The sequence below is a fragment of the Aquarana catesbeiana genome, linkage group LG07, assembly GCF_042186555.1.
Source record: "Aquarana catesbeiana isolate 2022-GZ linkage group LG07, ASM4218655v1, whole genome shotgun sequence".
Classification (NCBI taxonomy): domain Eukaryota; kingdom Metazoa; phylum Chordata; class Amphibia; order Anura; family Ranidae; genus Aquarana; species Aquarana catesbeiana.
In genome coordinates, this window is record NC_133330.1 from 275,409,782 (window position 1) to 275,424,341 (window position 14,560).

The following is a 14,560-nucleotide window of genomic DNA, read 5'->3' on the forward strand; positions in this document are numbered from 1 at the left end:
GAACACCAGGATCCAAGCTGAATCATGTATGTAAAGCTGAACCAAGCATTCTTGTGCAACATAAAATTGCAGACATATGCACTAAGCTGATGTGCATGTCTCTCTGGTTTTTAGAGCCAGCTATAGTTTCTATATGACAGTGCTGTGTTTAAAATAATCACCCATGTTTTTTGGGTGTTTTTTTACATTTTTAAAATAACATTATATACATGACAAAAGATCCCCAGGGTACTATAGGTTATTAAAAAGACAGCACCACACAGCTTTCAGATATGCAATCTGAAGATGGAGCCAGATTTACTCTCCACTATAGTAAATAAAGAATTAATGGAAAAATACACTATATATTTATTTGGGCAAGTTGGGTCAAGAGCAGAATTAAGCAACCGAAAAATTGCTCACGTAGTACTGCAAACATTTTATAAAGCAATATATATTTCTAGCTACAGGAAAACATATACATAAATGATCACAATACAGTACTGTCCATTACCTGCTTTTAGTGGAGCTCACGTGGGACATAGGATGGTTGGTATCATCTTTAATCACAAGGATGTTATTCTGAAGGAATAGAGAATCCTAGGTTAACACACAGTTATAAATTTAAAAACGATAGAACTGCTGATATCTTTTTATCTGGAGGGGTTCCCCGCTGGTGCGGCGGGGAAGTGGGAAAATGATGTTGGAACCCTGTCTGGGGATGAGTGGGACATTGAACTCCAGACAGTTCCACTGGTTTCACTTAGCCACCTACAATGACTGACAAAATTGTATATTTTGTTACGGGCCAATTACACACTATCTAGAATGGGTATTCTCTCTGAACCCACATGTAGCAGGTGCCAAAGGGAGCACGGGGATCTCATTCACCTCTTATGGCGTTATCCCAAATTGCATTTTTGTTGGACTGGGGTGGTTAATATTTTGAATAGTGTGTTTACATTACTCTATTGATAGATCCTAAACAATGTCTTCTAGGTATCTTAGACTCCCTAGATCTCCAGGATTTCACAAAAGAGGCCATTTTGTGGGTGCTATTTCAGGCTCACAGACTCATTCTTTGCCATTGGATGTCTGATATACCGCCCACCATTAATGAATAGCTTAAACAGTTGGGTGACACTTTACAGCTGGAACGTATTATTTACCAACATAGGGGCTGCCTGGCTAAGAAAAAATGTTGGTTGGCCTGTTTAGATACCTCTGGGCTTTGCCCACTGGACTTGGTAGTCGGGAGACTAGGTAGCGCAGGAGTACTCCCTGTGTAAAATTAATTTTCTACCCTGCTGCTTTACTCTCAGATCCCTCCCAGTTTTGTACCAGAGGACAACTCAGGACAATATATGGAGGCTCCCACTGCTGATTTTATAGAGGAGGAGTATACATTTAATCTGCATTCCATTTTTGTATCTTTTGTTGCATAGTGCAAATGATATTGCTGGATGTATCGCGATGGTCTTTGGATGGTACCTGTAAGTTTATGATTGTTTTTCATGTATGTTGTTACACGCAAAAGTTTTCTAATAAACCTTTTCATGTTAAAAAAAATGATATACCTAAAATTTTATTACAGCTAATACATTGTCAAGACCAGAATAATATTATGGCAATTATATCCTTTGTCAGATGGGTTTATGTTTTTAGGCATTTACAGGGGTTGGTGAGTAATACTGTATAGTATCATTAGGAATTTTCTGAGCACAACCCCAAAAAGGCATTGTTAATTTGCATGGGCTGCTCCTGTTTTCCAGTGAAGTTTCTGAAAAAATAAATACATTTTTGTGAAATCACTGCAATGTAACAGTTCATCGTTGCCTGAAGGCTCAGTCTGGTTATCAATGAATGTCTGACCTCAGTTACCTGATAAAGTAAGAACACACCTTGTATTTACGGAGCAGAGACGAGTGATTCATGATTTGCTCAGTGTCTGTTGCATCACGTGGCACAACCACAATGCCAAAGTCACCAACGATCACCTCCATCTGCAGGAAGAAAATCAGACTGCCATGAGGAACAAATAAGGTGAAGCAGACACATGACACAACTTGGGATGCCAGTCACACCAAGGAGAAGAATGATAATAGAAGGGAACCCTGACAACAAAAGGAACAATACTCACATCGGACTCATTCCAGAGGCCAGGGATACAAAATGACTCAAGCAGGTCACTACCACACAGGAGCAAGATCCGTAGCTCTGGGTAGGAAGGACAGTAAGTATGTGAGCAAGAGGACAAAATCAAAGTAGAATACTACCATTACCGCAGCACTGCCTCTTGATGCCACTTACCTATTTCTTCATACCTCATCACTGTGCCCAAATTAGCATTTTCATCTGCAATAAATCAATACATCAATCAATCAACCAATTGATCAATCATACAATTTGGAAAACAATGTGACCACAACATGTCTATAATTGTGCAGCAGCATCTAGGATCCTACATGTGCAGCTATGTATTCTAAATGTGGCAGTGTTTGTAGACTGGGTCAAATTTGGATGGATACAAGTTTTGGCAAATTCACCTTTCAAGAATGAGAGCTTCAATCAGGGCTGCTCACAAAGAAGGTGTACCCCCTCAGGTGGATGACATTGGTAGTGTAGGTGCGCACAACCTATTGAATTAGGGTGTGCACCCCAAAGCTCAAACCCGTGTGTGTGTGTCTAGATATATATATATATATATATATATATATATATATATATACACATTGATCTCCTTGCCAGCACAGTAGAAGAGAAGTGTACGCACTTCTATTATGACAGAGCCAGTAAGAGGAGGTCTTTCCCATCTTCCTGCTGACGCATAATGCTAATGCAGATGGGGGGTAATTAGGATGTGCTCAGGCACACCTGGCACAGCCTGTACACACACCTATGATTGACAGCTAGAAAATTAACCACAGGACTAGTTCACCAGAGAATGTCCATCCCTACAACCATGATGACATTTACACAGTAGTAGCTTTTTTTTTTGCTAGCGGTGCCGGTCAGGTTGCCTGAGGCCCAGTTCACACCATAGAAACGCAGTCCGGATGTGTTCCAGACGCTTTTCTGCATGCACGTTTTTGCTGTATTTTTGATGCATTCCAGTGTGTTTTTTTTTTTTTTTTTTGCAGTCCAGTGCATTTTCCCCCCTCTTTTTTCTTAACCTTAAATAAGGACATGTGTCTTCCAGTGTGTTTTTGATGCATTTTACAGTGTTCCAGTACAGTCCAGTGCAGGAAAAATGCAGCATGTTCTACTTTTTTTTCTGGAACTGGAACACACTGGAACTACAAGCACTGGTGTGAACTATGCCATTGAAAACCATATAACCTACTTTCCATGCATTTTTGATGCAGAAAAAAAACATGCACTGGACTGCATGTGGTGTGAACTGGCCCTAATACATAAACCATGAAGAAGAGGCCATTTTAACCTTCTAAATGAGTTGGAACATTGTATAGTTAAGCAAATAAAAGGACATATTTGGAATAGTTTGTGTTTAGACCTTTATTATTGAGTTCTCCTACACTTTCACATACCCAGGCTTAAATTGTGAGACCAAGACCAACAGATGATACAAGCTGGCCCAGTAAAAAGATGACTCTATCAGCTTTTTTAAAAACAAAATTTATTTTCTACATTTCAAACAAATTTCACTTTCTTAGGATGTCTAACATTTTATATATTTTTTTTTTAAATTGAGCAATAAATTCAAGAATAAGCAAAATGTATTTAGAGTTCAAAGGGAAAATGAAATGCACTTTCAGTTAATACATATTTTGAGGTAATACTGCAGCGCTTTTAGGTTGATGTAATTTTTATGTGACTTTCGTACTTCTGTTACTGTATTAAATTTAGCTATTAGCCACTAGAAAGAGCAAATGTTCAGTTTGCATTCTGTCTCTCTTCCTTTTTAAAGATGAAGTATTGCAAGAAATTGAAAAACATTTTTGAATCCCCAAGGGGAACCGCTGTACATAGCACCTGGTCCTGTTCAGATTCATGGAGTGATTTTAGAATAAAATTACATTTCTTTTATGTCTGGGCTTGCTGTAGCCCCATTTCAGGTTGAAGCCTAATTTATCAGCATTTCCAAGGGGAATACACCCAGCACTAAAGCAACCTTCCAAATTTCAATTTGCAGCCTTACATGCAGTCTTGCAGTCCCATGCCCCATCTGCTACCTTATTTGTACTTTAAACACTTCATGGTACTGAAAGGGTAAAAAGGAGCCCAGATCCAGCCACCAGCCATTCAGGGAAGAAAGACTACAGTAGTGTGTTGTTGTGAATTACGGTGCACTGGAGCGTCATCATTCACAAAAATATAAGCCAGCTACTATTATATTCTCTCTCAGATAACTGAGTCCAGTCCTACCAGCTGTTCAGGGGAGAGAGACTAAAGTAGTAGCTAGCTTGTGTCGTTGTGGGTTTGTGTTTTTATAAATCACGGCTTGCCTCCAGCACACTGTCATTTAAAAGGCATTCAAAGTGACAGCTAGTACTGTAGTCTCTCTCCCCTGAAGATCTGGCAGCTGCCGGGCAGGTCTGGAGTCAGTCTTTCTTTTCAGTACAAAGAAGATGACAGAGGAGGCACAGGGCTGCAATTTTAGGTGGAGGGCTGCAGATGTTCCTGGAAAATTTCAGAGAAGATGGGGGTTATGTGGGCTTTGTGCCCACCTGTAAATTTCCCTTATTCATCATGTGGGCTGTATAAAGGAAAATCAACAAAGAAAATGAGCACACATTAACAAAAAAATGAGAAAAAAAAACATGGATGGTGGAATCTCCCCTGCCATCTATTCTATTCAGACAGCTGTTCATCAAATAACTTTCGACCCAGCTCGGTCAATTTATAATATCGACTTTTGTTGAACTGGTTGGTGCTGACAGGGCCATCCATGGCTTGAGTTTCAGACAATTCAGCAGGAAGCAGCTGAAATTTGATTGAGTATGGTCAATTGTACACCTAAAATATAATTTAGGCATTGTACTGTAACCTTATTTGCACAAGGACAGCCAAAGTACATCTGTCATTAAAAAAAAATAGGGAGGCTGCCACTCTCCACCTCTTTCTGAAAATGCTAGTTGCCTGGCTGTGTTTGAAAACTAGTATGCAATAATTCAAAGATGGACAAAAGTCATTATTCTTTATCTGTACTCTAGTTTCAAATCCATTATGTAGAAAGTCAACAGTCATATTCATATTCCTTTATTGGCAGTTTAACTTTACGGACACATTGATGTTAAACACTGAAAATATTCTGTTTAAGACAAAGCAGTTGATTTGCTAAAACTGGAGAGTGCAAAAATCTGGTGCAGCTCTACATAGAAACCAATCAGCTTCCAGTTTTTATTGTGTAGCAATAACTCTCGGTGGAGCTGCTGGTTTAAGCGGGCTTGTTACCGTCACTCTCGACACCTCTGTTTCACCGGCACCGGGTCTAGGGTTCCGTTGAGTTTACCTCTGGACGGAGATGTCATTTGGTTTGTGGTGAAAGTCAGATACAGTACTTGAACCTTTAAGCCAACCCAGCAGTACTATACTGTAAGATTACTTTGGAATGCGTCCTCCAGCCGAGTCACCAGGCCCCTCTCCAGACCAGCACTCTGCATGATCCTTCCATGACGGGTCCTCCCCTGGGATCTTCTCGGTTGTCCAGCTTCTTTACTCAGGAAAGACAGCTCAGGACCATTTCTCTGCTGTTGTGGTAGGCCCCAGACAGGCTTCTGGGCCCACCCACACGGCGTAGCGACGTGGGCACCAGACCGGAGGACCACGAGGTGGTATTCCTAGTGCATACCTGTCGGCCAGGAGGGCCAGCAGGTGGCTGAAAACAAACCCTAAAACATGGCATCTGTCCCATAAATACCCTCTCCCAGAATGCAACTCGGAGGACCACCTCCACCGAGTTATCTCCGGGAAAGAGGAGCACTCATTCGCTTCAACACGTTGCTTTTCCAACACCTGCTGATGGTGACAATGACACCCACCGGCACAATGCGGAACTGCATGCAATGCAGCCAAGCTGGAACAGAGGTAAATTTAACTTCCTATAATAAGCGACCCACTAAATTTACCTATCAGCGGTAGATAAAAATCTACCAGCGCTACAATTGTCAAAGCTTATTTGAACAAGTTGAATTTAGAAGCTGATTGGTTATCATTCTCAGCTGCACCATATTTTGCACTCTCTAGTTTCAATAAATCAATCCCACAGTATATTTGCTTTCTAGAGTTCCAAGGTGTTGAGATCTGACTACCTTCACAGACTCCCAATAAATTATCCATTACTTGCAAGTATTTTGGTGAGCCCCCATCTCAGTGGGCCTGGAGCAAATACACCCTTAATCTTTTTTTGAGCATCATTTGTGCATCATGCAAGTAAAGGTTGACATTTTCTTACTAATGTTCTCAGGGACCTCTCTGCCCATTTAAGTCTACACCAAGATTTCTTCCTGAATAAACAATTCTTTGTAGTACAGTCTACTGGCACATTTAAAGGAGATTTATAGCCAAAGCTTGTTTGGCTGTACTTCTCCTATGGATCACAGGAGTGCAATTCCGCTCTCTGCTGATGTCACTGCTGTCAGTCCAGGCACTGCATCATCACCACAATAAAGTCGGGATCCGCCAGGTGCCTGGACTGACACCCCGCTCAGCCTCTCAGTGAGCCGCTGAGAGCCTGAGCTGGCAGCTCCACCCCCTCCACAGCCCAGTGCTCCAATGAGTGGAGGGGGCAGAGCAGAGAGCTGTGACAGACAGGTGAGCTGTCAGAACCGCGCAATCGGCAGTGTTCGGTCGCTCGGTTCTCAGTGTAGAGGCGCCGGGGGACAGATGTAGCATCGGACCGATGCTACATCCACCTAGGTAAGTATGATACTGGAAAAAAAAAACCCTTTACTTCTCTTTTAATTTACAAATGTGTATTTGTAACAACAGTGAACTCTATAGGCCACATTTTGATACTACAACATGGATATGAAGGTATTTTAAAAACAAATACATTTATACAAAATACCCTTACATCGTGAAATACTGTACGTTTTAAGTTAAGAATACATACTTGCATAGATAATTTTACCTTTTAAATCCAAGCTTAGTGTCACTTTAAATGCCTTCATCAATCATTTTAACACCCTTGCTTACTTTGGAAACAATAATGATAGAATCAGTTGCATATTTGATTGTGTAAAATGGAGATACTTACCTACAAATGTAACACGCTGCAGATTGGGGCGGACACAACACATGCGACTCAGTCCTTCACCAACTTTCCCCAGAAACCTTACTAAGAAAAGAAATCAACAAATGATATAGTAAGAGTTTTGCTGGCATTAGATATGGTACATCTGTTCTTTGTATGAGCTTGTGTGTTTACAATGTATTTTAGGCACATTTTATTATTAGAAGGACCTCATTCAGCTGATTTGAATGGAGCAAAAATGCAACGTATACTATTGTTTTAAAGCACACTAACACTGTACACCTGGTATGATCAAGACAAATAAAGAATTATTCTCTTTGACATGACCTGCAGTTTAGTGAACTGGAAAGTTCAGTAAAAGGTATTTAGTTTGACCTCTCTAGCCTATTTAGCGATACACATCAGATAATTAAAAAAAAAAAAATTAATTTAAACACTACTTATAGTGTTACTAAATCCAGTAATATGAAAATAGTCAATTTGCGAAACCCCCCCCCCCCCCCCCCCCCCGAGTGCTCACAGCGTTTAAATCTTCTTTTAAACATTAAAATACTGCCACTATATACCTTTTTGGCTGATCTGTATACAACGGTCACGCGATAAACTGCAGGGTCTGCCCGAGTACTGAGTGTTCAGGTAGGAGGAGACTACAGCTTGTGTGCTCATGCTGTTATGGGAGGCTGATCATCCATCAATCAAGATGTGACATCCCACCCACTGTGTTCTTTTTAAGTTACTCTGAGTTTTTAGTGCATTTTGCAGTTTGCAGTAATTCACTACAGTCCATTTAACATGGTTTCCTATGGTACACGTTCACATCCATGTATTTTACAGCCGGTACATTTTTGGAAAGGGTCAGGGATTTTTTTTCCCATGTCTTGCTTGTAACAGACAAGTGTTGCATTTGTGATGCAATTCTTGATACATTTTACGTTTTCTGGGTTTTTTTCCCCTTTAAAAACACTGTATATATCTGGTTGCTAAGGAGTGGGCCAGGAAGCCGGCCACCGTGTCCTTAACAACCGATGAGTCATCAGCTGTCAGCAAAAAAAATTGTGACAAAAATGGCGTGGGATCCCCTCCCAAGTCCATACTATGCTCCTTCGGTCTTATCCAGGCATGCAGCCCAGCAGTTCAGGAAAGGGAGAGGACGAGTGAGTCACATGCCGTCACAATGGGCGGGTTCTCTGGGTGACGTCACCGGATGGCTATGCCCCATGACCATATAAGAAATGGCAGACAGTGGAGCTGAAACAACAAAACAAAAAACAAAAAAATGCAAAATGCATGAAAACTGCATGCAAAAACACATAAAAAACGAGGGTTTCAAAATACAAAAGGCACTGCAAAATATACCTGAAAAATGCATCAAGCGTACCCCACATGAATGTGAACCTAGACTTAAGGTTTGAACATGCACTACAGACACAGATTTAGCCATTGTGATATAACCAGTGTTAAAGGGATTGTAAAGTCAGAAGGTTTTTTATCTTAATGTATTAAGATAAAAACCCTTCTGTGTGAAGCAGCCCCCCTCAGCCCCCCTAATACTTACCTGAGGATCATCTCTGTCCAGCGATGTCCACAAGTGTCTCAGTGGTCCGGGACTCTCCTTTCTAATTGGCTGAGACACAGCAGCAGCACCATTGGCTCCCACAGCTGTCAATCAAAGTCAGTAAGCAAATCAGGAGAGAGAGGGGCAGGCCGCGGCTCCATGTCTGAATGGACACAGGGAGCTGTGACTCGGCTCGGGTGCCCCCATAGCAAGTTGCTTGCTGTGGGGGCACTCGACAGCAGGAAGGGGCCAGGAGCAAAGAAAAGAGACCCGAGAAGGAGAGGATCTGGGCTGCTCTGTGCAAATCCACTGCACAGAGGAGGTAAGTATAACATGTTTGTCATTTTTTATAGAAAAAAAAACAAGACTTTACAATCTCTTTAATTTTTTACATCAAATTGTGATTTAGTTTTATTCATAGTTTTTTTACTAAAATGCCATTTCAGTTTTAGTTGTATTTTAGTCATCTGAATTGTTTTTGTTTTAGTCATATTTTAGTCAACTAAAATGCCCCGTACAGACGATTGGACATTCCGACAACAAAATCCTGGATTTATTTCCGACGGATGTTGGCTCAAACTTGTCTTGCATACACACGGTCGCACAAATGTTGTCGGATATTCCGATCGCCAAGAACGCGGTGACGTACAACACGTACGACGAGCCAAAAAAAATTAAGTTCAATAGCCAGTTCGGCTCTTCTGCTTGATTCCGAGCATGCGTGGAATGTTGTGCGTCGGAACTGTGTACACACGATCGGAATTTACGACAACGGATTTTGTTGTCGGAAAATTTGAGATCCAGCTCTCAAATTTTTGTTGTTGGAAATTCCGATAACAAATGTCCGATGGAGCCTACACACGGTTGGAATTTCCCACAACAAGCTCACATCGAATTTGTTGTCGGAAATTCCGACCGTGTGTACGCGGCAAAATAGTGTTGAGTTTGTCAACGAAAATATTTTCGTCTAATAACACTGGGAATAATAACATCCACAAACGGGGTCAGGCCGAAGGGTAGTCAGAAAAGACAGCCACCCTGAGCGCTTTAGAGGAAGAGGGCCAGACCTGCAATCAGTGTTGCTAAAGTACAGTAGTTCACAAATTTTGTACTGTGCACCTTTGCTTTTTCACCATGGGTGCTAAAAGGTCCTCATCCTGGCACTGCCCTAACAGAGTTAAATCATCTTAGGGTCCTTTCACATGGACGTCATCAATACAGTCAAATTTTTTGCTAAGATAAAACTGATGAAGAGCCATTTCAGATGGGCGTTCAGACTGGATCTGTCTATTAGTGTTTCAGATAGATCCAGACTAAAATGCAATGTATGTCAATGGGCAGCCATCAATGGGCAATGGGCAGTACATTTACACCCACTTACAACTGAGTCAATTTGTGTTTGCAGAAAAAATGGAAAATGTCTGCATCCTATTTAATTTTTGTAAGCATGGATGTTTATACCTTTGTCATCTATTGCAAACTGATGTAAACTGCCTAATTGTACATAGTAATCTATATTTCTGGATGCCCCTTAAACTAATCCTGTAGTTATAGCCAGCTGTATTCTCTGTATCATACGACAACCTCGGAGTCAACTGTGTAACCTTGTCCACAAGAACAGGAGGCGGCATGGCAAAGAATCATGTTCACTGCAAGTGTGTAAGTTTGTGGATCTTCCATAATGTTTTACATCAAGTGTGTATTATTATTATTAGTATACAGGATTTATATAGAGCCAACAGTTTGCGCAGCGCTTTACAACATTAGGGCAGACAGTACACTTACAATACAAATCAATACAGGAGGGATCAGCCAGTGAGTACAATCCTGACCTTCCATATTTATTAAAAAAAAAAGGTTAATTAATAATAATTGCTTACTGCAACCAGTCAGTTCTTATGCCTTGTACACACGGTCGGACTTTTCAGCTACAAAAGTCTGACAGCCTGTCCAACAGACTTTCGACAGACTTTCGACAGACTTTCGACGGACTTTCTAACGACCGGACTTGCCTACACACGATCACACCAAAGTTCAACGGATTCGTACGTGATGACGTACACCGGACTAAAATAAGGAAGTTGATAGCCAGTAGCCAATAGCTGCCCTATCGTCTGTTTTTGTCCGTTGGACTAGCATACAGACGAGCGTATTTCTGGGTCTGGCGGAGTTACGGCGTAAAGTTTTGAAGCATGTTCCAAATCTAAAGTCCATCAGATTTGCGACTGGAAAGGTCCGCTGAAGGTCAGGTGAAGCCCACACGCGATCGGATTGTTCGCCGGATTTGGTCTGTTGGCGTCCGTCAGACCAGTCCGGTCGAAAAGTCAGACCGTGTGTACGCCCCATTATTTCTATTTTTGTGTGCATCAGGCCGTTCTTCTGTTAAAAACTTTAGTACATTGGGCCCAAAATGCTTAGCATGCACTTACCTGCAGTGGGCTTGTTGGTGAGATTATTGTTTTGGTAGACAGGCTGTGTTGATTGGTTCAGTGACTGTCCAATCACAGGTGTGACAGAAGGCGTGTTCACATTAGACAAGATACAGCCAGTTACTCTCTGAAAAATATTATAAAGGTTATACTTTCACAAAATATATTAACATATAATTTTATACAGAAACAACTCACTAGAAAGCTATAGGACATTCTATTTGTATTTTTTTTTTTTATTTTACATAAACTAATTATAGCATACTCACCATGTACACCTCCATGAGCAGAATGAGGCTTGTTTATAAATCAAGATAATGTGAACCTATATTTTTTAGCCTGCACTATGAAGATGACACCTAGATTTTGAGTCAGTTATAGGCAACATTTCTTCTATTACTGTATATAAGACGATGCTTCATCACAGCCTCATTAGCACTGCCTGATAGCTTCAGTTAATATATACAAAATATTTAAATTATTCACTATAGAGTAGTGGTCTCCAAACTGCAGCCCACGGGCCATATGCAGCCCCTTCCTTGTTTCGGTCCTTGGGGCACTGTTCTTCCCACTGACACCAAGAGTGGAGAATAATTCCAGACATGACAACAATGATGGAGCACTATTCTTCCAACATGATATCAATAATGGGGCACTATTCCTTCTACTGACCATGGCACTATGTAATTTCTATATTCCCACTGACCTCAAAGCCTGTGTGTTCTGACTCAACTACAAGGTAATAACTTTATCTTCAGCTTCGCATAGGGTTTACATGACCAGGTGATCTATTTATCCCTTGCATCAATTCGGACAGCTTAACTCAATGAATAACTCACTGTATGGAAAGACAGACGATGGATCCTCTCGAATGTTCCGTTTAATGATGGATATTCATAGGTAGAAAAATGTTGCAGTTGTAAGCCACATGTAAAGATGTTACAGCAATGAGGTATACTGTGCACAATGAATCAGACAGAGGAAGGGGAGGAGAATATACAGAACTACAGTGGGAGAGAGAGTTCAGATAGACAGAGGGAACAAATCTTAAAGACACAAAGCATAATAAATCACATAGTGTAACACAACACTCCCCATCTGAAATCTTTAGATTTCATAACCATAAACTAATATATATAATCAGTAAGTTCAATACTGTTAAATGTCCTGGAACCTGTAATGAAAAACATGCAACAAAGCAAGTATAAACATAAGTCCAACAGGATTGAAGAACATGTAGTCCGACGTATGACGCCTTCAAAGAATTCCAAAGTTCAGAGTAGAAACTGTAGATAGCAGCAATGTACTCCCCACCGTGCCAACAGCATGGCTAGCCTTGCACTCACCTGGCAAAAGGAGTACTAACTCAGTAATTGGTCGAGTAAAGGTTTGTGTCAATCCTCCCTCGGTTACCTTGACTTCTACCTTCCGGACCTTGTTATTGTCACTGGGCATAACCTTGGTAATAAGACCCATAGGCCACTCATTCCGACAAACTTCCTTGTCTTTTAGAAGGATGAGATCTCCAACCTTAAGATTAGGCTTAGATGTTTGCCATTTGTTACGACCTTGAATGTGATGAAGATACTCCTTCCTCCAGCAATGCCAAAACACATTGGCTAGATGCTGCACCTGCTTCCATTGACGCCTGTAGATATCCACGGGTTCGATCTCACTTGAAGATATCACAGCAGTCCCAATCTTTTGAGTAAGAAGGGAAGCTGGAGTAAGGATCACTGGAGCATCAGGATCCGAAGATACTGGCACTAAAGGTCTTGCGTTCACTATGGCACACACTTCAGCGAGAAAGGTAGACAAAGTATCATGGGTGAGTGGTAAAGATTTGTGAGTCTTCAACATGGAGTCAATAGGGGGCGAGTAGGACTCCTCACACAAAAGGCTTGGAGGTGACAGCCATAAGCTGTCCTGAAGAACAGCAGATGACATGGCTCTGGTCCCACAGTCAGCTGGGTTGAGTTCAGTGGGAACGTAATGCCATTGACTTGGTATAGAGAATCTCTTAATACGTTCAACCCTGTTGCTGACGTACACATGAAACTGTTTTGTTTGGTTGTATATGTAACCAAGTACTACCTTACTGTCTGTATAGAAGGTGAAAGAATCAATTCTAGTGTCCATTTCACTTCATATGACTTCGGCAATTTCTACTGCTAGCACGGCTGCACAAAGTTCAAGTCTTGGTATGGGATGTGCAGGTTTGGGAGTGAGTTTTGCCTTGCCTAGGACAAAACTACACTGTGATTCTCCATTCATTTCAGAGGTCTTCAAATAGGCTACTGTAGCAATAGCTTCAACTGATGCATCAGAGAAAATATGAATTTCTCTCCGGTAAACAGTTGAAATGGAACCTGGAACATAGCAACGGGAGATCTGAAGTTTTTCTAGTGACTTCAAAGAATGACTCCACCTTTCCCACTTGTGTTGATTCTCACTAGGTAAGGAAGTATCCCAGTCTATGTTCTCAGTAGATAACTGTTTTAGCAGAATCTTACCTTGAATGGTAACTGGAGCAAGGAAACTGAGTGGGTCATAGATGCTATTCACCACTGACAGGACTCCTCTCTTAGTGAAGGGTTTGTCACAAGTTGACACTTGGAAGGTGAATGTGTCTTGTTTGATGTTCCACAACAAACCCAGACTTCGCTGTACAGGAGGCACATCTGTGCCCAAATCAAGGTTTTTTAGACTAGTGGCATAGTCCTCAGAGTGAAAGGCATTCATAAGTTCCTGGCTGTTGGATATAATATTGTGCAGTCTAAGGTTTGCTGTAGCCAGCATCTCCTTTGTTCTGGTGAGGAGATCAATCGCTTCTTTAGCAGTTGGAAAAGACTTGAGTGTGTCGTCAACATAGAAGTTTCTTTCAACAAACTGACGAGCAGCAGATCCATATTCTTCTTCTCCAGTCTGAGCTGTTCTCCTTAGCCCATAAGGTGCCATTGCAGGGGAAGGACTGTTACCGAAAACATGTTCCTTCATTCGATAGTCTATAACTTCCTTGTGGATGTCATTGTCTTTGTGCCATAGAAACCTGAGGTAGTTTCTGTTGTCTTCTCTGACACTGAAACATCTGTTGAATGTCTGCCATAACTGCTACAGGCTCTGGTCTGAAGCGAATCAAGACTCCTATTAGACTGGTATTCAAGTTAGGCCCTGTAAGGAGCATGTTGTTGAGAGAAACACCTTCATGCTGAGCACTGGAATCAAAGACAACTCTGATTTGGTCTGGTTTACGTGGGTGATACACGCCAAAGGATGGAAGGTACCAGCATTCTTCTCCCTGCTTTAGTGGGGGTGCAGGCTCTGCATGATCTCGGTCAAATATATTTTGCATAAAGTCCACAAAGTGTCTTTGCATCATTG

The 14,560-nt window shown here is 41.4% G+C and overlaps 1 protein-coding gene across 1 annotated transcript in view; it reads right to left on the reverse strand.

Moving 5' to 3' along the window:
- NMNAT2 (nicotinamide nucleotide adenylyltransferase 2) overlaps positions 1 to 14,560 on the reverse strand; it is a 116,487-nt gene that overhangs the window by 3,703 nt on the left and 98,224 nt on the right. Inside the window, exons 5-10 of the mRNA XM_073593365.1 lie at positions 11,180 to 11,306; positions 7,199 to 7,279; positions 2,290 to 2,334; positions 2,120 to 2,196; positions 1,881 to 1,982; positions 494 to 561 (exon numbers count right to left, since the gene is read on the reverse strand). Of these exons, the coding sequence (XP_073449466.1) occupies positions 494 to 561; positions 1,881 to 1,982; positions 2,120 to 2,196; positions 2,290 to 2,334; positions 7,199 to 7,279; positions 11,180 to 11,306 (500 nt within the window). The remainder of the gene's footprint in view (positions 1 to 493; positions 562 to 1,880; positions 1,983 to 2,119; positions 2,197 to 2,289; positions 2,335 to 7,198; positions 7,280 to 11,179; positions 11,307 to 14,560) is intronic.